The sequence below is a fragment of the Podarcis muralis genome, chromosome 1, assembly GCF_964188315.1.
Source record: "Podarcis muralis chromosome 1, rPodMur119.hap1.1, whole genome shotgun sequence".
Lineage (NCBI taxonomy): Eukaryota > Metazoa > Chordata > Lepidosauria > Squamata > Lacertidae > Podarcis > Podarcis muralis.
In genome coordinates, this window is record NC_135655.1 from 15,432,814 (window position 1) to 15,456,181 (window position 23,368).

Sequence of the window (23,368 nt, forward strand, 5' to 3'; positions counted from 1 at the left end):
ATTCCACCTGTCCATTTCCTGTCTGCTAACATTCCACATGCTTTTTTTTTTTTTTTTGTGCATACACAGGGAGATACAAAATTCCTCATGTGGGTGTTTATAGACCAGTTAAACACAGCATGCTGTCTTATTAAAACATCCAAGTAATTAGCAGTTTAAGCAGCTTGGATAAATTATGGCACATAAAATTATAGTGGCTATTTGAACAGAGGCACTTGCACACAAACCTTCTTACAACCCACCCACTCCAAACAGTGTAAGAGGCAAAACACCACACACACACACACACACACACACACACACACACACACACACACACACCATAATGACTAGAAGCCAAGTGACCTTCTTCCCCCCCCCCCCCACAATTTTCCTGTATTATTTCAAAGTGGAGCGTGCACTAATGGTTAGAGTATTTGATGGACTAGGGGGGAGCAGGATTCTGATCCCTACTCAGCCGTTGAGCACACTAGGTGAACTTGGGCCAGTCAGCCTAGCCTACAGGGTTGTTGCGAGGAAAAAGTGTGGACCATAGAGTTGGAAGGGACCCTGAGGATCAACTGATCCCTTACGGGGATCGAACCTGCGGCCTTGGCTTTACCAGCACCACACCCTAACCAGCTGAGCTATCTAGCTGATGGCATGGAAGGGACTAAGTTTAGTACACCGAACGCCTTGGAGAAAAAAGGTATAGGCAATAAATTAGGGAAGGGGTGATTTAGGTGTGACCCAGACTTCCAAGAAAGAGACTGAGCAGCCTGCCTCCCCAGAAAGAGAAATCATTTTCAACTGCACAAGGCTCTGCTGGAAGATGCAAAACGGTATTTTGGAGCAGATTTGTGGCAGACAGTACGAAGGTGCTTATCATATACCACACAATGGATCCTTAGAACTTCCAAAGACATCGACAGCCGATCCTGCTGGACCAGACCGATGGCCCATCCAGTCCAGTCTCCCGTTCTCACAACGACCAAGCAGATGCCAGTGAGTAACCCACAACCAAATATTCAGCCCCAGCTACAGAGGACGGGCATAGCCATCAAGAAGAAGAGTTTGGATTTGTTATCCCGCTTTATCACTACCGTAAGGAGTCTCCAAGCTGCTAACAATCTCCTTTCCCTTCCTCCCCCACAACAAACACTCTGTGAGGTGAGTGGGGCTGAGAGACTTCAGAGAAGTGTGACTGGCCCAAGGTCCCCCAGCAGCTGCATGTGGAGGAGCGGAGACGCGAACCCGGTTCACCAGATTACGAGTCCACCGCTCTTAACCACTACACCACACTGGCTCCACAAGGCTTCTAGCCATCGATAGGCAAGCAAGTGCAGGGCTGAGGGCAGGCGGAAGGGGTATTATTCACTCCCCACCGACTGACCCTTCTCGGCCCTCCATTTTTTTGTCTATCCCTCCCTCAGCAGAGCATTTCCAATCAGAATATGTTTGTCACTACCACAACACCAATGGGACATGGCACACATGCCCTCCACTGTCCTGAGAAATCCTCTTAAGTCTGATTTTATTTTATTTTATTCTTTGGTAGACTTACAATACTGTCAGACTTCAAGGGAATCCCCCTCCCTCATGGCTGGATGCCAGAAATGGGGAAAACAAGACGTTCTTGCCAATGTATTTATTCAAGATTCACAGAGAGAGGCGGAAAGGCAGCCGATCGGATAATGGCGTTGCTCCTACTGAACTCCTCCCCCCTCCCTTCCTAGCAACAACACTTTCCCCCCGGCCACCAGGGGCTATTTGTCTCTGAGTTCTTTGCTCTTGCACTTTCAATGCACGCCGGGTTCTGGGAGAAGGGGGATTGGGAATGCTTTCCAGTGACAACGTGTCAGCTGGCTGCTCTGTCTCTGTCTCCCCCTCCTCTTCTCCCATCACCTCCCAACTCTTCTGTTCACCTGTCTCTGGGCTGTGACCTTCCTCTAACCAATGCTCTAAATCAATATTGTCTTCCTCTTCTCTGGAAGGTTCAAGAGGAGGGTGGGCCGGTCTCCACCATCCCTCCTCAGTCCAGTCCCCCTCAGACCAGTCTCTGACAAAGCCACACACCAATAAATAAATTTGAGAAAGGGGCAAGATTAGACATGGATGCACAAAGCGTTAAAAAAAAATTAAGGCCCCTTGTGCTCTGCTCCACTCCCCCTTTCTTCCTGCCCAGGGCAGCCCTCTGCCTGCATCTCAGAGCCTGCACCTCACTCGAAGCTGGGTCTCAGCAAGTACAGCATCTCCTCCTCCTTGCCTACTCTCCAGTAGCCGATACGAGATGCCCAGAGGAGGAGGCTGGGAGCAGGAGTTGTGGAGAGGCAACACGATGCTCCCTTGCAGCTGCCACTCAGGATAAACATCCTCCCCTTGAGCTCAGCAGCGTTAGCACTGGTGGGGGAAATAGGAAAATTCTGGGATCAAATCAGAAGCTGGGATGGCTTTCATAATTTCTGGGACTGTCCTTGGAAAATTGGGACACTTGGGGGGTATGCGATAGACCAGCTTCCACCGCCAACTGGGTCTCCCAGGGTGGAAAGGACAACAGCCTGGGTGCAGCAGCTGACAAGACCCTGCCATGTGTCCCCAACCAACTGCTCTTGCAATGGAGGTAGGACCTAGAGCTGGGCCGATGTCCAGGGCGGGTGGGAAGAATCCTGCGTGGGCAAGACGGCCCTTTCATTTTGTCCTGTGCCACTGCAGAATACAAACACTCCCGAATTCAGCTAGATAAGGGCTGGTAAGTCAGTGGCTGAGAAAAATCAAATCACCGTAGCAACCTCAGTTGCCATTTCCCAGAACAAGCGCTGTTGGAAGCAGAAGGGCAGGGAGAATTAAAAGGCGTATATTTTGACACAATCGTTGTTTACAGCAGCAACAAAGGGCTACTTGCTGCAAAGTAGTTTTGCTTCGTCTCTGTGTGCTCACTTGGCTATTTAAGTGCTCTTTTAAGTGCTCTGAGAACGGCCGAGCATGGGAGTCAAAAATGACATTCTTGGATGGGAAACGGCAGCTCAGAGTATAGCCCCATCCTTGCGAGACGCTCTCTTGCTCAGGTACCTGGATGAAGCAACAGAATACCACTCAGTCACGTAGCGATTCACAAACGTGGAATTGTTCCCTCCAGAACATGCCCCAAAACAGGATCTGCTCAGTCAGTGGCATCCAGGGTTGCCATATTTCAAACAGTGAAAATCTGGACAGAAAAGCTGGTGAGCTCTTTTGGCCAAAGTTGTTGAGCTTTTTGGGCAAATGCTGTTTTTGAGCTATTTTTTAATACGCCTGTATTTTCCTGGACATTGTCCCGATTTCTGCCTGGACACTGCTGCCGACTGCAGTATTCCAGATATGACAGTCCTAAGTGCATCGGGAATTAAGATTGCTGGGAGAAATATCAACAACCTCAGATATGCAGATGACACAACCTTGATGGCAGAAAGTGAGGAGGAATTAAAGAACCTTTTATTGAGGGTGAAAGAGGAGAGCGCAAAATATGGTCTGAAGCTCAACATCAAAAAAACGAAGATCATGGCCACTGGTCCCATCACCTCCTGGCAAATAGAAGGGGAAGAAATGGAGGCAGTGAGAGATTTTACTTACTTGGACTCCATGATCACTGCAGATGGTGACAGCAGTCACGAAATTAAAAGACGCCTGCTTCTTGGGAGAAAAGCAATGACAAACCTAGACAGCATCTTAAAAAGTAGAGATATCACCTTGCCAACAAAGGTCCGTATAGTAAAAGCTATGGTTTTCCCAGTAGTGATGTATGGAAGTGAGAGCTGGACCATAAAGAAGGCTGATCGCCGAAGAATTGATGCTTTTGAATTATGGTGCTGGAGGAGACTCTGGAGAGTCCCATGGACTGCAAGAAGATCAAACGCATCCATTCTTAAGGAAATCAGCCCTGAGTGCTCACTGGAAGGACAGATCCTGAAGCTGAGGCTCCAAGACTTTGGCCACCTCATGAGAAGAGAAGACTCCCTGGAAAAGACCCTGATGTTGGGAAAGATTGAGGGCACAAGGAGAAGGGGACGACAGAGGACGAGATGGTTGGATAGTGTCTTCGAAGCTACCAGCATGAGTTTGACCAAACTGTGGGAGGCAGTGGAAGACAGGAGTGCCTGGCGTGCTCTGGTCCATGGGGTCACGAAGAGTCGGACACGACTAAGCGACTAAACAGCAACAACAACAACAACTGCATCGTTGCAATTGGATGCTTTGGGCTCCTGCAGAGATAGCATAGACTGAAAAGAAAGACAAGGGAGGGCAGCTATAATGTTATGGCTGATGGGTGGCCTTCTTTCTTTCTTGGCTGGACTGATGGCTAGCAGTCTGGGAGGTTTGTTGTTGTTTATCAGTGGGAGCTCATGGTTAGGCAATGGTCTCCTGGTAGCAGGGAGTCTCTCTTGTGTTTTGAACGAGAGGCCCATCAGAGCTTGGAAAGGGCGATGGCTTTCTCCGGCTAAGGTTTGAGTGTCTTAGAAACAGTTGGCAGTTTAGGAGAAACAAAGGACTGTATCTCCTTGAATGAACCTGACTGGGCTTTGAGATCTTCTGGAGAGGCCTTTCTCTCAGTTCCGCCACCTTCACCCGCGAGTTTGGTGAGGACACCAAAAGGGGCCTTCTTGGTGGCTGCTCCTAGATTTTGGAGCTCCCTTCCACAAGAGGGTAGGCTCCCCCCTCCCTCCCGCTTTCCTTTCACAGGCAGGCAAAATAGTTACTCTTATAGGCCTTTGGCTATGAACTGGCTGTCGTAGTAGCAGGGTCTTCTGAGGGTGTGTGGGTTTGTGGGTGGGTGGGTGCATGCTTTTAAATAGTGAGTGTTTCCAGTGCTGTTTCCAGTAGGGTTATTTATTTAATCGTGAGGTTTTCTATATTGCGGTTTGTTGTTGTTGTTGTTGTTGTATCTGATTTATTTTATGCTGTGAGCTGCCTTGAGTTCTGCACTGGCAGAACAGCAGGATATAAATTTTAAAAATACAAATATTCTACCTGGAGATGTTGGGAATCAAACTGGGACCTTTCACATGCAAAGCAGAAGTTCTATCACTGAGCCACAGCCTTTCCCAGCTCTCCATATTTCAGTTATTATATATCTTTGTAAATGGCTCAACATTAAAGCACAGTGCAAACTGTGAGCCACAAAGCCTGGCATCAGAGACAAAGGGGTCCATTAGCAAACAAATTAATGTGAGTGTAGAAAGCTTTAAACCTGCTGCTTTAGTATTTAGCCTGCTTTCTTGTTACATTGTAAAAACTGACATTCGTGCATGAATGCTATAAAAACATCACTCCCGGACCAGAATTAAATTTATTTGATGGCAGCTCCATATAGTTACAGCTATGGTTTTCCCAGTAGTGATGTATGGAAGTGAGAGCTGTACCATAAAGATGGATGATTGCCGAAGAATTGATGCTTTTGATTTATGGTGTTGGAGGAGACTCTTAAGAGTCCCATGGACTGCAAGAAGATCAAACCTCTCCATTCTGAAGGAAATCAGCCCTGAGTGCTCACTGGAAGGACAGATCCTGAAGCTGAGGCTCCAATACTTTGGCCACCTCATGAGAAGAGAAGACTCCCTGGAAAAGACCCTGATGCTGGGAAATATGGAGGGCACAAGGAGAAGGGGATGACAGAGGACGAGATGGTTGGAAAGTGTTCTTGAAGCTACAAGCATGAGTTTGACCAAACTGCGGGAGGCAGTGGAAGACAGGAGTGCTCTCGTCCATGGGGTCACAAAGAGTCGGACACGACTAAACGACTAAACAACAACAAGGTGGTTTTTAAAGGGTGAATGCGAATTACTTTTTAAAAATACCTTTCTTATAAAACTAGACATCAATGTCATCCAACAAACGGCTGAAAAGTTGATTTTGTTGTTGTTTCAATACCCTCAACATGGCAAAACTTGTAGCTAATACAACAAAATCAGAACCGACAGAAAAATGGACCCCAAGTCCTACTCCAACATAGTTCATCTAACCCAGTGGTTAGCTAGTTCATCTAACCCAGTGGTTCTCAAACTTTTTCAGTTCACCGTCCCCTTGGTTCTATAAGCTCATCGCCAGGGCTCCCCACCCTATAAAAAACATTATTCAGGATAGCGGCTTGCACGACCCACCAAGGAAGATAATAACGCAATAAAATTCAGCAAAGAATGTTGCATGGAAAATATGCTCATGCATTCTTAGTAACAAAAACATGAGGCTGAAGGAAATTTATAGCATAAAATATTTATATACAACTACTTACCGCACATGCACATAACTTCACTTCTTGCAGGTAACTAACTTATAAGAAAATTAGTAGCTATTGCCAATAATTGCTCCCCCCTGTGACTGGTGATGACCCAGAACGGTAAATACATACAAGCAGCAAAACTTTAAATATGAAACGAGGAAGGTATTCTGCTCTGGTCAGACCTCACCTGGAGTACTGTGTCCAGTTCTGGGCACCACAGTTCAAGAAGGACACTGACAAACTGGAACGTGTCCAGAGGAGGGCAACCAAAATGGTCAAAGGCCTGGAAACGATCCCTTATGAGGAATGGCTAAGGGAGCTGGGCATGTTTAGCCTGGAGAAGAGGAGGTTAAGGGGTGATATGATAGCCATGTTCAAATATATAAAAGGATGTCATATAGAGGAGGGAGAAAGGTTGTTTTCTGCTGCTCCAGAGAAGCGGACACAGAGCAATGGATCCAAACTACAAGAAAGAAGATTCCACCTAAACATTAGGAAGAACTTCCTGACAGTAAGGGCTGTTCGACAGTGGAATTGGCTGCCAAGGAGTGTGGTGGAGTCTCCTTCTTTGGAGGTCTTTAAGCAGAGGCTTGACAACCATATGTCAGGAGTGCTCTGATGGTGTTTCCTGCTTGGCAGGGGGTTGGACTCGATGGCCCTTGTGGTCTATTCCAACTCTATGATTCTATGATTCTATGAAGGTGTTTCGCTCTGAGCTGTAGCCTGGACAATTGTAAATAAGATGTCAATGTGCTCCAAAGGCCGTAGGGCCCTCCCGATACCCAATTCCGTCTTAGTGACCCCTGCTGCCCCCTCGGCTCCTAATAATAATAATAATAATAATTTATTATTTATACCCCGCCCATCTGGCTGGGCCTCCCCAGCCACTCTGGGCGGCTTCCATAAAAACCAAAAATACAATAAAATATCACATGTTAAAAACTTCCCTGAACAGGGCTGCCTTAAGATGTCTCTTGAATGCCAGGTAGTTATTTATCACTTTGACATCTGCTGGAAGGGCGTTCCACAGGGTGGGCGCCACTACCGAGAAGGCCCTCTGCCTGGTTCCCTGTAGCTTTGCTTCTCGCAATGAGGGAACCGCCAGAAGGCCCTCGGCGCTGGACCTCAGCGCCCTACACAAATGCAGATAATGGACCCCTCCCTCAAATAATCCCTGCATCCCACTCTTTACCCTGTTTCTTACTGTGTTTGAGATTTGTTTTCATCCATCTGGCTCAACAAACAATGGAGTGTGCCTCTGGGAGTGAAGTCAGAACCTCCGTGTTAGCAGCACTGAAGGGACCTCCCTGGCAGTGTGCATGGAGGTCCAGGGGTGCCCAGTTGACAAAAAACCCCTCTTGGCCTCTCTGACTGGGTCCAAAGGAAAGAAGGGCTTAGGGCCCTCGTATTTACAGGACTGCCTCTCCTGGTATGCCCCGCAGAGGACCTTAAGGTCCATGAATAATCATAGTTTAGAGGTCCCGGGCCCTAAGGAAGTCAGATTATCCTCCACCAGGGCCAGGGCCTTCTCAGTGATGGCTCCCACCTGGTGGAATGCTCTGCCCCATGAGACCAGAGCCCTGCAGGATTTAACTTCCTTCCGCAGGGCCTGTAAGACAGAGCTATTCTGCCTGGCTTTCAACTTGAACTTAGCCTGATCTTTTATTCCCATTCCTTCTCTCCCCCTCCCCTTTTTATGAAGATTACCCACTCTGGGATCCCACAGCTAATTCTCCCCTGGTCTCCTCGCTGGCCCAAATAGGACTAATTTAGCCAGCTAGCCCTGGTGATCATCTAATGTATATTGGATGGATTTCCCCCCTAAATTGATCTTTGAATTCTGAATTTATTGTTATTCACGTTTTATATTGTATTTTATGCTGTTTTTTGTTGCATCCATTAAGTGTTTTAAATTTGTTAGCTGCCCTGAGCCCGGTTTTTGAACTGGGAAGGGCGGGGTATAAATAAAAATTTGTTGTTGTTGTTGTTATTTGCATTTGGCACCAGCTTGGCTGCTGCAGTTGCCAAAAGGAGGCATATAGTGAGCCACCAAAACGTCTTAGGGACTCCACTCTGCATTTGTGTAGGGTTTACTCCTTGGCCTTCTCTTCTCCCAAAGATGTCCTGCAAGGCAGTGGAGTTTTGGACCAGGGTTTTCCTTCTCCTAGATGGGCTCCTTTCCCAGGTAGACAAGCCCCACCTGCCCCGTGTTCGATTCTACATGCCACGATTTCAGGTGCACTTACCATGTCTGCCAAGGAGTGGGATGACTGGACGTAGACTGACACAACCTGGAAGAAGCAGGGACACGGTTTCACAAACTGCCAGAAAAACTCCCCGCAGTAAATTTTATGTGTGTGCATTTTTTTTAAAGAAACAAAACCAGGTACCTCACTGCTCCGAAAAAGGACGACATCGTTGCCACACGGGATTCGGCCCTTATCCCAATTGGAGGCATTTTCAAAATTGGTGTCTGGAATCCATTGTTTGTACACTGCACTTGAAGCCCCTGAGAATGACCAAAAAAAACCCACAGAAGGTAATTGTTAAGTTGTGGGTGAACATATCAGACGACACAGCGATTCTTCAAACAGCTCTTGTTTATTCACAGGCCAGAACAGAACTGAACTGAAGGGTTCAACCAGCCTGTTTATATAGAGCTCCACTAGAACGCAACAGTAAACATTTTCTGTAACTATCCAATCACTGAACGTCACTTTCGATCCTTTATTTGCATATGTGGACCTGAACTATCTACAGTATCCCCCTGCTGGCCCAGGGTGAGAACTTCAGTACATAACACCAATAACAATAAGCTTTGACTGGGACTGCTGTGCCTGTGTGGACACAAGCGTTGCAGAAATGGCTTCTTGGTTAGGCAGACATGTTGCTGGCTGGCAGCAATTCTCCAGGTCTTCAGGCCTGGGTCTCTCTCAGCCAGAGGCAGATCTACCATGAATCTAATGAAACTTCAGCTAATCCCAGAGAGGGCCCAGAAGCAACTTTACTCCACATTGCTTTTTTAAAAAAATGGATCTAAGAAACCCAATTTGAGTCACATTGATTTGAGTCATATTTATTTATTTATTTTCTTGTATATATTTCAACAACCCCAAAGTTTGAGAGTCGGTAAAGAAGGCTGATCGCTGAAGAATTGATGCTTTTGAATTATGGTGCTGGGGGAGACTCTTGAGAGTCCCATGGACTGCAAGAAGATCAAGCCTATCAATTCTGAAGGAAATCGGCCCTGAGTGCTCACTGGAAGGACAGATCCTGAAGCTGAGACTCCAATAGTTTGGCCACCTCATGAGAAGAGAAGACTCCCCGGAAAAGACCCTGATATTGGGAAAGATGGAGGGCACAAGGAGAAAAGGACGACAGAGGACAAGATGGTTGGATAGTGTTCTCAAAGCTACCAGCATGAGTTTGACCAAACTGCGGGAGGCAGTGGAGGACAGGAGTGTCTGGCGTGCTCTGGTCCATGGGGTCACGAAGAATCGGACACGACTAAATGACTAAACAACAACAACAAAGCACAGATGTTGTAAAGGTGTGTTGATCTGTTGTGGAACAAGCCCACTTGTGAAGCTAACAGTGGTAGTGGGATAGGAGAAATGAAAATAATACCAATATATTTCACATCTGAAATGTGCCCCTTTGGTTTCAGATAGCACATGGGTAGACAAGTCTAAAAAGCCCAGGACACAAATTTTCATGGCCCTCTAGCTACTACGGTGGCTCATTTACCAGAAAAAACAAATTTAGTGTTAACTCTAGAAGTATATACTCGATTCTGATCAAAATAAGCCTCATACACACCAGGAAGCTTAGGTGAATTCCTAGCCCTGAGTGAACATGCAGGGAATTGGAACCAGGAGCTATACTGTACCCCGGAACTATGGCTGTTTGCCAGAGAGAGATTGCCCTGCTGTTCCCACAATGTTCTACTGTTCAGCTCACAAAAGACTAGAGCCGAGTCTGCAGGCAATTTCTAGGCAGAGAATGGCTTCATATATTTTGGCAAACTCCAGCAAGCGCTACAGCAAGCAGATTGACAGGCAGTTCCTGCTTTCGCTGCAGCATCCAAAGCAGAAATGGCAGAGGGGTAACGGCAACAAGCTGTTGACTGCCGAAACAGGGGGTGCGTGGCAATTGCTTGCCGCCCCCGCCCCCGCCCAGCCCTCTTTCACACCTGAAGCCTTTCCCAATCTACTGAGAAGAGGGCAGCCAAGAAAGTGCTTTGTGATCATTATGGCGAAGGATCGTCGGCTGCCGTTATTTAGAAATGTTGAAGAAAATCTACAAAGCAAAATGTGGCCACAGAAGAGCCACGCTTGAGGAAGCATCCTGAGTCCTGTTGCCTTAAATCCCAAACCAAAAAAGGATGTTTCCAGTGATCACTTGTCGGAAGGGCAGTTGGTGCAGCATCTTCAAGGGTGAGGGAGTTGCTGAACAGGTAAAATCCAGCATATTTGGGCAAGATGTCTGTCTCTGCTGGATTTACCTCCCCCTGAAGCAGTGTATGTGTGCGCACATGACAGATAGCAAATGCTGGCAGGACTTCTGCCCCTTCCAGATTTTAGGCATGTTCGCTGCGAGTCTAGGGTGGACAAACAAAACCCAAGAATCGCACCTGTAGCTTGAGTACAGCCACATACAGCCTTCTCTTTTAGACTATGGTATTAACATGCAATTCGATCAGTTTCCCAGCAACAACGCTGAGTGCTCCTGATTGGCGCACCACGAGCTTTACTCTAAACCTCCAAGGGTATTTTGCTTCATGACAGAGAGCTTGCTATGTCTTGTTAGGAGGGCTAAGTCATCTCCGTGGCCCGAGAATCTTCTTTGCCTTCCTACTTGCATTGGTGAGTGACGCTAAGGGCCAGTAGGGCAAATTTTGCAAGCGATGTGATCTTTCTTTTTTTGTCTGTGTGGCTGATGCTCAAATAATGTGCTGCTTGCTTTGAGGAGCATCTTAAAAGGCAGAGACATCACCTTTCCAACAAAGGTCCGTTAAAGCTATGGTTTTCCCAGTACAGTGGTGCCTCGCAAGACGAAAATAATCCGTTCCGTGATTCTCTTCTTCTAGCGGTTTTTTCGTCTTGCGAAGCAACCCTATTAGCGGCTAAGTGGATTAGCGATATTAGCGGCTTAGCGGCTATTAAAGGATTAGCGGCTAAGCTGCTAAAAGGCTATTAGCGGCTTAGCGGCTTTGAAAAAGGGGGGGAGCGGGGGAAAAATCGCAAGACTCGCAAGAGCAAGCCCATAGGGAAAATCGTCTTGCGAAGCAGCTCAGAAATGGAAAACCCTTTCGTCTAGCGGGTTTTCCGTCTTGTGAGGCATTCGTCTTGCGGGGCACCACTGTAGTGATGTATGGAAGTGAGAGCTGGACCATAAAGAAGGCTGATCACCGAAGAATTGATGCTTTTGAATTATGGTGCTGGAGGAGACTCTTGAGAGTCCCATGGACTGCAAGAAGATCAAACCTCTCTATTCTGAAGAATATCAGCCCTGAGTGCTCACTGGAAGGACAGATCCTGAAGCTGAGGCTCCAATACTTTGGCCACCTCATGAGAAGAGAAGACTCCCTGGAAAAGACCCTGATTTTAGGAAAGATGGAGGGCACAAGGAGAAGGGGACGACAGAGGACGAGATGCTTGGACAGTGTTCTCAAAGCTACTAGCATGAGTTTGACCAAACTGCGGGAGGCAGTGGAAGACAGGAGTGCCTGGTGTGCTCTGGTCCATGGAGTCACGAAGAGTCGGACACAACTGAACGACTAAACAACAACAACAATTAAGCTCCTTGCTCTGGTGGAACTTCCTCCTGCCCCCTCCAGCCTGCAGATTCAAAAACTCCCTTCTGATCCCTGTGTCTGCTTCTGCCCAACCTGTCCTCATTAGACACGGCGATAAACAAGGCGAGCCAGAGACATCCAGTCCATGCCTTTCCCCACCAGCAACCCCTCAAAACAAACCCAATATATATATATATATTACTGCTTGCAGTGATGGCTGGTGCCCATGGTGAGTGGTTGAGCAGAAGGTAGGGAGCCTAGACAGTAGGGGGCGAGAGAGCCAATGATACACGAGAGCCAGTGATACACAGAGGCAGTGTGGTGTGATGGCTAGAGTGGTGGGCTATGGGCCAGTCTCCTTGGGCCAGTCGTCATCTCTCAGCCTATCAACAGGGTTGTTGTGTGAATGAAATGAGGAGGAGGAGAACCGTGTTACACCTTGACCTTCTTGGGAGAAAAGGTGGTATTTAAATGTAATAAATAACATGAGGATTGGCCTTTTCTGTGGTGTCGCCCCCACTGGTGGGACACTCTCCCCAGGTAGACTCACCTGGCACCTTCAGTACTTATATCTAGGCACCAGGCAGAAGCATTCCTCTTCTCCCAGGCCTTGGGATTTAACTTCCTTCCGCAGGGCCTGTCAGACAGAACTATTCCGCCTGGCTTTCAATTTGCACTTAGCCTGATCTTTTATTCCCCTTCCTTCCCTCCCCTTCCCCTTTTTATGAAGATTACTTGCTCTGGGATCCCACAGCTAATTCTCCCCTGGTCTCACTGGCCCAAATAGGACTAATTTAGCCAGCTAGCCCTGGTGATCATCTAATGTTTATTGGATGAATTTCCCCCCTCAACTGATTTTTGAATTCTGAATTTATTGTTATTCACGTTTTATACTGTATTTTATGCTCTTGGGTTTTTTTTGTTGCATCAATTAAATGTTTTAAATTTGTTGTTAGCTGCCCTGAGCCTGGTTTTCTGAACCGGGAAGGGCGGGGTATAAAGAAAAAATTATTATTATATTATCATTGCGTTAATTAAACAATCTATGGCCTTTTAAGTTGGGTGGTGGTGCTATAGTTTTGCTTGTTATGTATTTTTCTGGCTTTATACTGTAAACCGTGCTGTGGAAATGTGGGGAACTGAATTTAAGATTGGGAAAAGGAGCAACTGAGAGAAAATGAAACTGACCAATTCGCCCATCCCTAGTTAACAACCCAGTAATACTCATAGTAATACTTGTGATTAAACAAAAATGGGGCGAGCTCCTCTTAGAACTAAATTACTAGATATAATGTTAAAGGCGTTACACGTTTCAAGACATGTAAAGTTGTTGTTCTTCTAAATGGTCTCCTCCAAGGGGGTTCCCCCCCCCCTCCAACGGCTGTTATTTTAGAAGGGGAAACCTGGGCACATGAATGTCACGTCAAGTTTCACACTTACTTTTTAAATTTTCTTTTTGAGTCTATAAAAGTAAGTCTAAGTAGTGAATTTCTCTTAAGTCACGTGGGTGAGGGGGAGCAAAGCCACATGGTACAACCATGATCAGATCTCCTGATATGTTGCTTAAAAAAGCCCCAAAACTGCAATGTGTTCTTTAAATTACAGCTGCCTCAAGAGTTTCACTTTCCATTTAAGTAGTGGCGTTGGAGGAGAGGCTGTTTAAGCCTTCTGCACACCAATCTCCTCATCTAAATCAACTGCCCACAAACAGGGACCTATATTTAGCCCAGACACGGATTCAAAGCCCACCTTTGAATTTTTCACCATATTTTTATATGGTGGTAGTCCTACTGCTGGAGACCACTATAGGTCACCATTGGGCCCTGACCCACTCATTTGAAGGCCATAAGCCCCATAAGCTTTGATTCGCCACAAAAGGGGGAGGGGAAAGATAGCCTACATGGTATTTACCGCATTTTTCACTCTATAAGACGCACCAGACCACAAGACGCACCTAGTTTTTGGAGGAGGAAAACAAGAAAAAAAAATTCTGAATCTCAGAAGCCAGAACGGCAAGAGGGATCGCTGCGCAGTGAAAGCAGCAATCCCTCTCGCTGTTCTGGCTTCTGGGATAGCCGCACAGCCTGCATTCACTCCGCAAGACGTACACACATTTCCCCTTACTTTTTAGGTGGGAAAAAGTGAGTCTTATAGAGCAAAAAATACAGTATATTTTCCCAGGTGCAGAGCCATTAGGAGTGGTCATTTACACCAGGAAAACACCCTCCTCAACCTCTATGGCAGCTCCAGTCAAAATGGGAGTCCTCTTGACTACTGTGGCGCAATGAGTCAGCACAACTGGCTGTTAACCAGAAGGTGGATGGTTCGAGTCCAGCCAGCTGTGGGCAGGATTTCTGCATTGCAAAGAGTTGGACTAGATAAACCTCAAGGTCCCCTTCAACTCTAAGATTCTACTCTAAGATTAGCCACACCAAAGTAACATTTAGTTGTTGTTGTTTTTTAACTTTTTAAAATGTTTAAATGTTTTAAAATGTTTTTTTAAGCTTTTTAAAATGTTTTTAACTGTTTCTATTTTAGTTGTAAGCCACCTTGACTCCCATAAACAGCCTCCTTCCAGTATATCTGAAGGAGCGTCTCCACGCCCATCGTTCTACCTGGATACTGAGGTCCAGCGCTGAGGGCCTTCTGGCAGTTCCCTCACTGCGAGAAGCCAAGTTACAGGGAACCAGGCAGAGGGCCTTCTTGGTGGTGGCACCTGCCCTGTGGAAGGCCCTCCCACCAGATGTCAAAGAGAAGAACAACTACCTGGCTTTTAGAAGACATCTGAAAGCAGCCCTCTTTAGGGAAGCTTTTAATGTTTAACAGACTACTGTATTTTAATACTTTGTTGGAAGCCGCTCAGAGTGGCTAAGGAAACCCAGCCAGAGGGGTGGCGTATTATTATTATTATTATTATTATTATTATTATTATTAGGGGGGAAGGTGAGATATAGATATAAATAAAATGATAATGATAATAGTGCATCCATCATCAGTAACTTCTAGCACACCCATGCAGTCATATGTTTGCCCTAGGTATGAAAGGAGGAGGGGTGAAGCATGTTAAGACACCTTATCAGGCTTCCCATTCTCATGGAGGACCTGTACCCCCATGTACCGATAAACACTTAGGCCACCTTTCGCACATGCCGAATCATGTACAACTTCCAAGAGGCCTCTCCAGGGCCTGGGGGCATGGCCGGCAGTGGCAATATCCCACTAGGGCGTGTTGAATTTTTCAGCTTTCAGCTTCCAAAAATGAGGGGTGCTAAGAAGTTGTAGCCTGACTTGGGAATTCCAATGATATTTCTGTTAAATTAATATGATTTAGTTTTGCTTGGTGAGTAAAATGCGTGTAAAATGGCTCAGAAACCATGACAAGTGATTACAGAGTACTTGCAGTTATATTATGTATTCATTTTGCTTGTTTATTTGTTTTAGCGTCACCTGGCGTTTTCAGAAGGTAACGTTAAAATTCTTTGGCTTTCCGAAAGCAGTTTATGTGCTTCTTACTCAACGAGATGTTGTACAATCACAGAAATAAGAGCAGATTTGAATTCTTCACACCCAAAAACATATTTTTACGACCCCCCCCATTAAGAAAATAGCAAAAAATTAAGTATCACCCCCCTAAAATGGCACGCCTTAATATCCCACTCACCAAGAGGGCATGTGCGCTTGTCTGAACTGCCCACCTCAGGAAGCCCTGTCACGGTTCTCCTGCATCCTGCTCTGCCTGTTCCCTCGACCATCCCAAATTTGGGAAAGTCTGCTTTACCAGTTTCTCTCGCCGGCATGTGTGTATCTTTGGGGGGGGGTGCCTTTTTAGAGAGGTGTTGCCTGCCCATCTCCAGATATGCTTCTCAGTCCCTTGCAAGTTGTAGGCTATGCCTGGTGGTTGCTAAGCAACCATCAATTATTTTCCGTTCCCATCCTCCCTGCCTCAGAACTAGCAAAGAAGCCAGCTTGGGGGGCAGGAGCTGGGGGTGGCTGGGTAGGGGCAAATGGCCGTATGTGGGGAACAGACACGTGGCAAAGGAAGGCACGAACAGAGAGTCTGTTCCTCGCATCCCCTAAATACCTGCCTCTCTCCAGAAATCGCTTATTAACGGCCAGGAAGCTCTAGCCAGAAACAAGCAAAACACGGGGTGGGGGGGGGGACCAATTCCTTTGAATAATCCTTCTCTCGCCCCAATCTTGCTCTGAAGCTGGACAGAGAAGCCCCCCCAACCCCCCAGCGCTTAAGCGCCTTTGGTCCATTGATTGTGAGTTAGTTAGCAAGCGTTGTGTGTGGCCAAGTCACACCAAGCTGAAGGCTGCTGGCTGACTAAGGGGGCGGCAGCACGGCTCACGATAATAAAGCCTTTTTCTGAAGAAATGGTGCCCTGTGGGCCAACGATGGTGGAAGTTTAATTAGTTGGATTCCAAGCTCTGAGGCTCTAGGAAGGTTACTGGGTTTGTTTTAGACGCGTCCAATATGAAAGATCTGACTCCGGAGTGAACGTTCTATAAAAGCTTAGAACAATTTCTTATCCTGCTTCTTTTTAATTCCTCACCTGTCTGAGGCAAGGAAGCAACAGAAATTGTGTGCGTTTTGGCTAATGAGGCAGCCGTGAGTAAGAAGGGATGTCTTTATGGTTCACAATCAGTTTGAGATTGAGAGAACAGACTAGATTCCAAACAATGGCTGTTCCATACTCTCAGGGCCTTTGATATTTATTTGATGATCATATTTGTTGGAGGCAGGGAAGGACAAAATCTGTCACTTTTGGTTTGTCTCAGATTGCTACATTTCCACATCAGTTTGTGAGTGGTTTTGTGTGTGGTTTTTTTTAAAGTCCTAATGATGCTTTTGGATTATGGTGCTGGAGGAGACTCTTGAGAGTCCCATGGACTGCAAGAAGATCAAACCTATCCATTCTGAAGGAAATCAGCCCTCAGTGCTCACTGGAAGGACAGATCCTGAAGCTGAGGCTCCAATACTTTGGCCACCTCATGAGAAGAGAAGACTTCCTGGAAAAGACCCTGATGTTGGGAAAGATGGAGGGCACAAGAAGAAGGGGGCGACAGAGGACAAGATGGTTGGACAGTGTTCTCGAAGCTACCAGCATGAGTTTGACCAAACTGCGGGAGGCAGTGGAAGACAGGAGTGCCTGGCGTGCTCTGGTCCATGGGGTCACAAAGAGTCGGACACGACTAAACAACTAAACAACAACAACAATGTAAACTCATCAGCATTTTAGGGCATCATAAGCAATCTCTTCTATGCAATATCCCCTAACAGAGTGCATTTTTGTAGTGCTATGTTCAAAAATATGTGAATTATATGAATATATGCACATTTGCCCCCTAGCAGACACATGTTTGCATTAGAGATCTGCAAAACAAAATTTGAGAACTCTGAATTTCATATGATAGCCGTGTTACAGTTTGTATATTGTTTTGGAAAAAAGCAGTCTGGGGCGGGGAAAGCAATTTTCACAAGGAAAATGATGCTCAAAGAAATATTCTAAAAACCTCTTCCCCAGGAGCTAGATTTTAATCAAGTTTTCTGTTTACATTCTTATTTGTACTAGTATTTACTACTGCTGCTGATTTTGCATGGACTGCTGCTGTCCAGTTTTGATTCCAGTTTTCCATTTCTATAAATATTCTGTCTTCTGCTTTACTCGGTTCCCGCAGTAAGGAATTGTGGTCTTTGAATGCTAAATAGCCATGCATATTCAACAGAAGTCATTTTACAGTGCATCGCTTCAGGCCTTACATGGGGTGGGGTGTCGGGAATTCAGAGATAGAAGACAGACCAAAAAAACTCAGAAAATATCCAACTTTCATAATTGCACTGCTCTGGATACGTAGATTGCCACTCCAGTGCTATCTCTTTGTCCTCCTGGAAATGATTTTTTTACCCCTGCTTGAAATTTAAATAACTCACAAAACTACCAGATTCATAGTCCCATTGCTCATCACAAAAGTTGGGCATGTGGGTGGACTGGTTTCTCCCTCATCCTTCAGTCTTAGGTGCTTCTCTCGCCATCTATTACTTACCAAGGAGATGTAAGAAAATGTAGAAGAAAAGCAGAGGCTTCATTTTGCAGCCTGTGGTTTGCACTTTATCTCCTCTTGGACTCCCAGTGAACTTTGGAGCGCTCCAGCGTCACGTGACACCTGGGAACTTGAAGGGGACTTTGTGAGACTGAAGAGGCTCCTGTCTCAGGGAGCTGAGAGGAAGACACAGAGTTTTCTCTTTGCGTCAGAATAGGCTGTGTAGGAATAGTACGATCAGGATCATGGTTTCCTTGCACCAAAAGAGCAGCATCCAAAACACAATTCAGAAAATCACACCTGCACTTCAAGAAAAGGAACCTGAGTACGATTGCAAGCCTGTACAACATTGTGAACCCCTAAATCGGGGGGGGGGGGAGAAGGTGGTGCTTTTTACCTTTAACCCTTGGAACTAGGGGTGAGCAAATATGTCAATTTCCGTTCTCTTGGTTACAAATTTTTCCACAGTTCCAGTTGGTGACTTATTTTTTTAAGTCTTCATGAAAATTCACCAGGATGTTAGTGTAAATTTATCCCAATTTTCACACATTTATCCTCATATCCACACATTTTTGTATGCAATTTATTATTATTATTATTATTATTATTATTATTATTATTATTATTATTAATACCCCACCCATATGGCTGAGTTTCCCCAGCCACTCTGGGTGGCTTCCAATTAAATGTTAAAAACAGTACAGCATTAAATATTAAAAACTTCCCTGAACAGGGCTGCCTTCTACCTGCTAGACACATTTTTGCAAAGCAATCTCCCCCGCTACAATGCATTTCTGGCGTGCTATTTTTCACGAATACATGCATTTTTATGAATACATGCAGCAGTGTGGCTGCTGTCGCATGCTGGCAGTTTTTGGAGCTACAAATGAGAGCTGAGTGCAGGCTGGGGACAAACAAACCCAGAAGGAGCACCATGTGTCCCCCACCAGAGGTACTACCCCATACCCCCCCAAGCACATCTAACGTGCATCAGATCTTCATGCGCTGCTTGTGTCTGTGATGAATGAATGATAAAGATTCAGTTAGCAAGACCTCCCCGTGAGTCTCTAAAATGTGAGGGAAGACGTGACATTGCTAGCATAAACCCTTGGGTAAAAATATGAAAGGGGAGAAAACTTTAAAAGAGATGCAAGGAAATAAATAGCAAAAAATGCAACGGTTAGTATGCCCTTTTCAGCACATATTTGACTTCGCAGCTGGTCCCAGGATCTTGCTGTTAGACTGCAATCCAAAATTCACTTACTCCGAAGTAGCATTATTAACATTAATGGAACTGCTCCTCAGGAAATGGGGTTGTAGGTTAGGACGATGAGAGCCCAGTTCTGAAAACGATTTGGAAGATATCTTTGAGCCTTAATTAATTGGATTTTATTCCCTGCTTGCACAATGGTAACATTCTATATAACTGCCGCGCTTTATCCATTTCTGCTCATTCCTTCTCTGAAATGCTTGTTATCTCATAATTACTAATAATAGTGCCAAATGGCACTCTCTCTTTTTCCTAATTAATGTTCTTGAAAGAAAGCAACTAGCAGAAATGGCTTCACATTGTCCTTTGGACAGTGGGTGGTTTTTCATTCTTATCCGCCAAACTCAGTTGTGGCTCCTTTTCTAACCCCACATATGAGACGTCAAGGCAGGGATGGGTCAAAAGAGGAGCGAATGGAGAAGGAAGAGAACCATGTCTGTTTGTAGTTTTTGCCCCCCTCTCTCCCTGGAGGCAAAATTAGGACAGAGTCTCAGAAGCAAAATTTGTAACACTTTCCCTGATCTCTCAACGTGTGAGAAATAGCAACGCTTTACTGATACCGCCAATTTTCTGCAAGAGCGCTTACCCTCTGCATCTCCTGGTTATATAAAATAGAGATTTCATAACAGAAATCTCTATTGCTTGGATAAGTTGAACGGAATCCGTTCCGGAAGTCCGTTTGACTTCCAAAATGTTCAGAAACCAAGGCGCGGCTTCCGATTGGCTGCAGGAAGTCCCTGCAGCCAATCGGCAGCTGCGGAGGTCACGTTGGATATTCAGGTTCCAAAGAACGTTCACAAACTGGAACACTCACTGGTGTTTGGGAGCCAAAAAGTTCAACTCACAAGGGGTTCGGGATCCAAAGTACAGTGGTACCTCAGGTTACATACACTTCAGGTTACATACGCTTCAGGTTACAGACTTCGCTGACCCAGAAATAGTGCTTCAGGTTAAGAACTTTGCTTCAGGATGAGAACAGAAATCATGCTCTGGTGGCGCAGCGGCAGCAGGAGGCCCCATTAGCTAAAGTGGTGCTTCAGGTTAAGAACAGTTTCAGGTTAAGAACGGACCTCCGGAACGAATTAAGTACTTAACCAGAGGTACCACTGTACAACATTATTATTATTATATCACAGGGCAGTTCACAACATAAAAATACAAAATGAGAACATGAAATATATAATAAATCAAGAACAAACCAATAACTCCCCTCCAACAAACACATTTAAAAGACCAAAGAATGTTATTCAGCCAGGAGGTCAAATCGGTCATGATCAAATGGACAGAGGATATAGGACATAATATACAATTTGAGGGAAAATTGTGGAAAGTAAATCTGAAATTTACAGATTGTTCTCTTTTGAAAGAAAATTATATGAAAATGATGTATATTACACCAGTACAGATAGCAAAAATGTACAAAACCGGGTCAAACACATGTTTGAAATGTAAAGAAAAAGAAGGGACTTTTTATCATATGTGGTGGGAATGTAGAGAAGTTTTTAAAAAATTGGGAAATGATATATAATGAATTAAAAAAAAATGTTTTAAATGACATTTGTCGGTCAATAGATTTTATTGCGTTAGCCGTGTGGCCATAGCATGATATACATAGAAATAACAACATAAAATGGGGGGTGGGGAGATAAAGGTAGATATCGTCCTGGGCGAGTACTTAAAGAAAGGGGGGGGAGGGGGATAACAAAAGGGACAGGGGATTTAAAACATCGAGTGACAGATAGTACAAAAACAGAAAGACAAAAAACTGCTGAGGCTGGCGGAGGATCATTAAAGGGTCCTTCGGCTCCTCAGATTTGTCCTAGCTCCGTTGTCCTTGTATAATAAGGCTACTTGGAACTTCGTTCGGTTGTGCGGCATATTGACTGCAGCTGTGGTGTTAAAGAAGAAGTTAGTGCCGCTTTCCTCTTCATCACACTGAGCAGGAAGTTAGCTGTCATCTCGGTAATCCGACAATCAGAATCCTGCAAAAGAAGGGACACTATCCAGGGCTGGATTGGGAGATGAAGCTTGTTCACGAGAGGAGTTAAAAACCGAGATCTTTCATCTGTCCAGTTGGGACAGAAGAGCATTACATGTTCCATAGTCTCCAGAGCCGTGTCATTACAGGTGCATGTTCTATTTGCGATGGGAACTCTGGAATAACGACCCGACAGAACTGCTGTAGGAAAACAGTTGAGACGGGCACAGGTAAAGGCCCTTCGCTTAGCCTCCGAAGAAATTGTGAAGCAGTATAGAGGGATCCCTTCAGGGGGTGGAATAGCTAGGGCTAGGCCTGAACACGGCCCTCTTGCATGGGCAGCTGTATTAGAGAAGTCAAGTTGCTGTAGCTTCTTTTTAATTGGAGGTAGGGCCGCCGGACTGATACACTCTAAGTTAAGAACAGTTTTGCAATTCAGATTGAGAAAAGAGCGGAGTTTGAGGTTAATTGTAGTTTTCCAGGGGGAATTATGAATATCTCTTAGGATCAGATTGGAAAAACCACCTCTAATTCGAGCATCCGATGCTAGTAGGTGGGAGCTATAGGAAATGGCTCGACTCCATGCTCGTTTTACAATTGAGGGCTGGGCGAACTCAAGTCGTAGGGCTGCACCTGAGACACATCTCGGGACGCCGGAAAGAGATCTCAGAAACATATGAAGTGGGCGATCCAAGTTACCTGATATTGCTGTAGTCCATACTTCACAGCCATATAATAATTTAGGGACAACTTTGGCATTAAATATTTGAATTGCTGCTGGAAGGTGTTTGCCGCCCTTCTGGTGGTAAAATTGGACAATGGCATTAGAGGTCGTGGTTGCAGCGAGAAAGGCAGATTGTAGATGGGTGGTCCAGGAGAGATTATAGGTGAATATTAAGCCTAGATATTTAAAGGCTTTTACCTTTTCTAAGTAGCCACCTGTGATCTTAAGCGGCTCCAGCTTGAGTTTGCGGGAACGAGTGAAGTGGAGGACTTTCGATTTTTTATAATTAATATTAAGAGCTTCCGCCTTACAATAGGCGATAAATGCATTAACTGCATTTGCTAGGTCCGCAGCTGTTCTGGATAAGATGATGGCGTCATCTGCATAGAAAAGGGAAACAATGGGGTGGCCTGCTAAGTGAGGAGGATACTTAGATGCTAGCTTCAAAGGGGTAATTGCATCATGAAGATAGAGATTAAACAGTAAAGGGGCCAAGAGACAACCTTGTCGGACGCCCTTGGCTGTTGGGAATGGAGTGGTAAGGGAGCCGTTGGGATCACTTCGGACGCAAGCTGTGGTGTTTGAATAAAGGGAAATAATTAGGGAGAGGAGGTGCGGATCAATTCCCAGATGGGCAAGTTTGGACCATAATCTCTGCCTAGGAATGGAATCAAAGGCGGCCTCCAGGTCCATGAAAGCGGCAAATAGGTGGCCTTGTCAAAAAAACCAGAAGCATTTCTGTTAGGGATTGTAGGACAAGACTTGCCAAGAAAAACAAAGAACTTATTTATGTATGCTACAACAGCGGCAAGAGTCTTGATAGCACAAGGATGGAAGAATGAGGAAATCCCAACGAAAGAACAGTGGCAAGAAAAATTGATGAGCTACGCAGAGCTGGCTAAATTGACATACAAATTGCGGGACAAGGACAACTGTGACTTTAAGGAAGAATGAGAGCTTTTTACAATATATCTAAAAAGACAACAAAATGAATTGGACTCCTTGGCAGGTTTTGAATAAACATACACTGATTTATTGGCTGGTAACATGGTAGATAGATAATGTAAGGATATGTATAATTTTATAGCATGCAGAGAATAATATGTGCTGAGAAATCAGAGAGAGGAGCCGAGGGAAGTCTCGGGGGGAGGGTTTGAAGGGGGGAAGGGGGAAATAATGAATATTATATGTTTTGATAATTTTGTTATGTTGAAATTGTTAATAAAACTTTTTTTAAAAAAAGAATGTTATTCGGCCAAAGGCCTGATCATAGAGAAACGTTTTCACCTGGCGCTAAAGATTTGGGGCACCAGGTGAGGCTC

General features: G+C 45.4%; 1 protein-coding gene across 2 annotated transcripts in view; it reads right to left on the reverse strand.

Annotated features, from left to right (window-relative positions):
* Window positions 1-18,171, reverse strand: part of AMN (amnion associated transmembrane protein) — a 74,850-nt gene extending 56,679 nt beyond the window's left edge. The window contains exons 1-3 of one of the 2 annotated variants that reach the window (XM_028704891.2): window positions 18,078-18,171; window positions 8,623-8,741; window positions 8,479-8,523 (exon numbers count right to left, since the gene is read on the reverse strand). In XM_028704891.2, coding sequence (XP_028560724.2) covers window positions 8,479-8,523; window positions 8,623-8,741; window positions 18,078-18,120 — 207 coding nt within the window. In that variant the 5' untranslated portion in view covers window positions 18,121-18,171. Of the gene's footprint in view, window positions 1-8,478; window positions 8,524-8,622; window positions 8,742-15,690; window positions 16,147-18,077 lie in introns of those variants that run through there. The other variant, XM_028704837.2, reaches the window with a different exon arrangement.
* Between the last annotated feature and the right edge of the window lie 5,197 nt (window positions 18,172-23,368).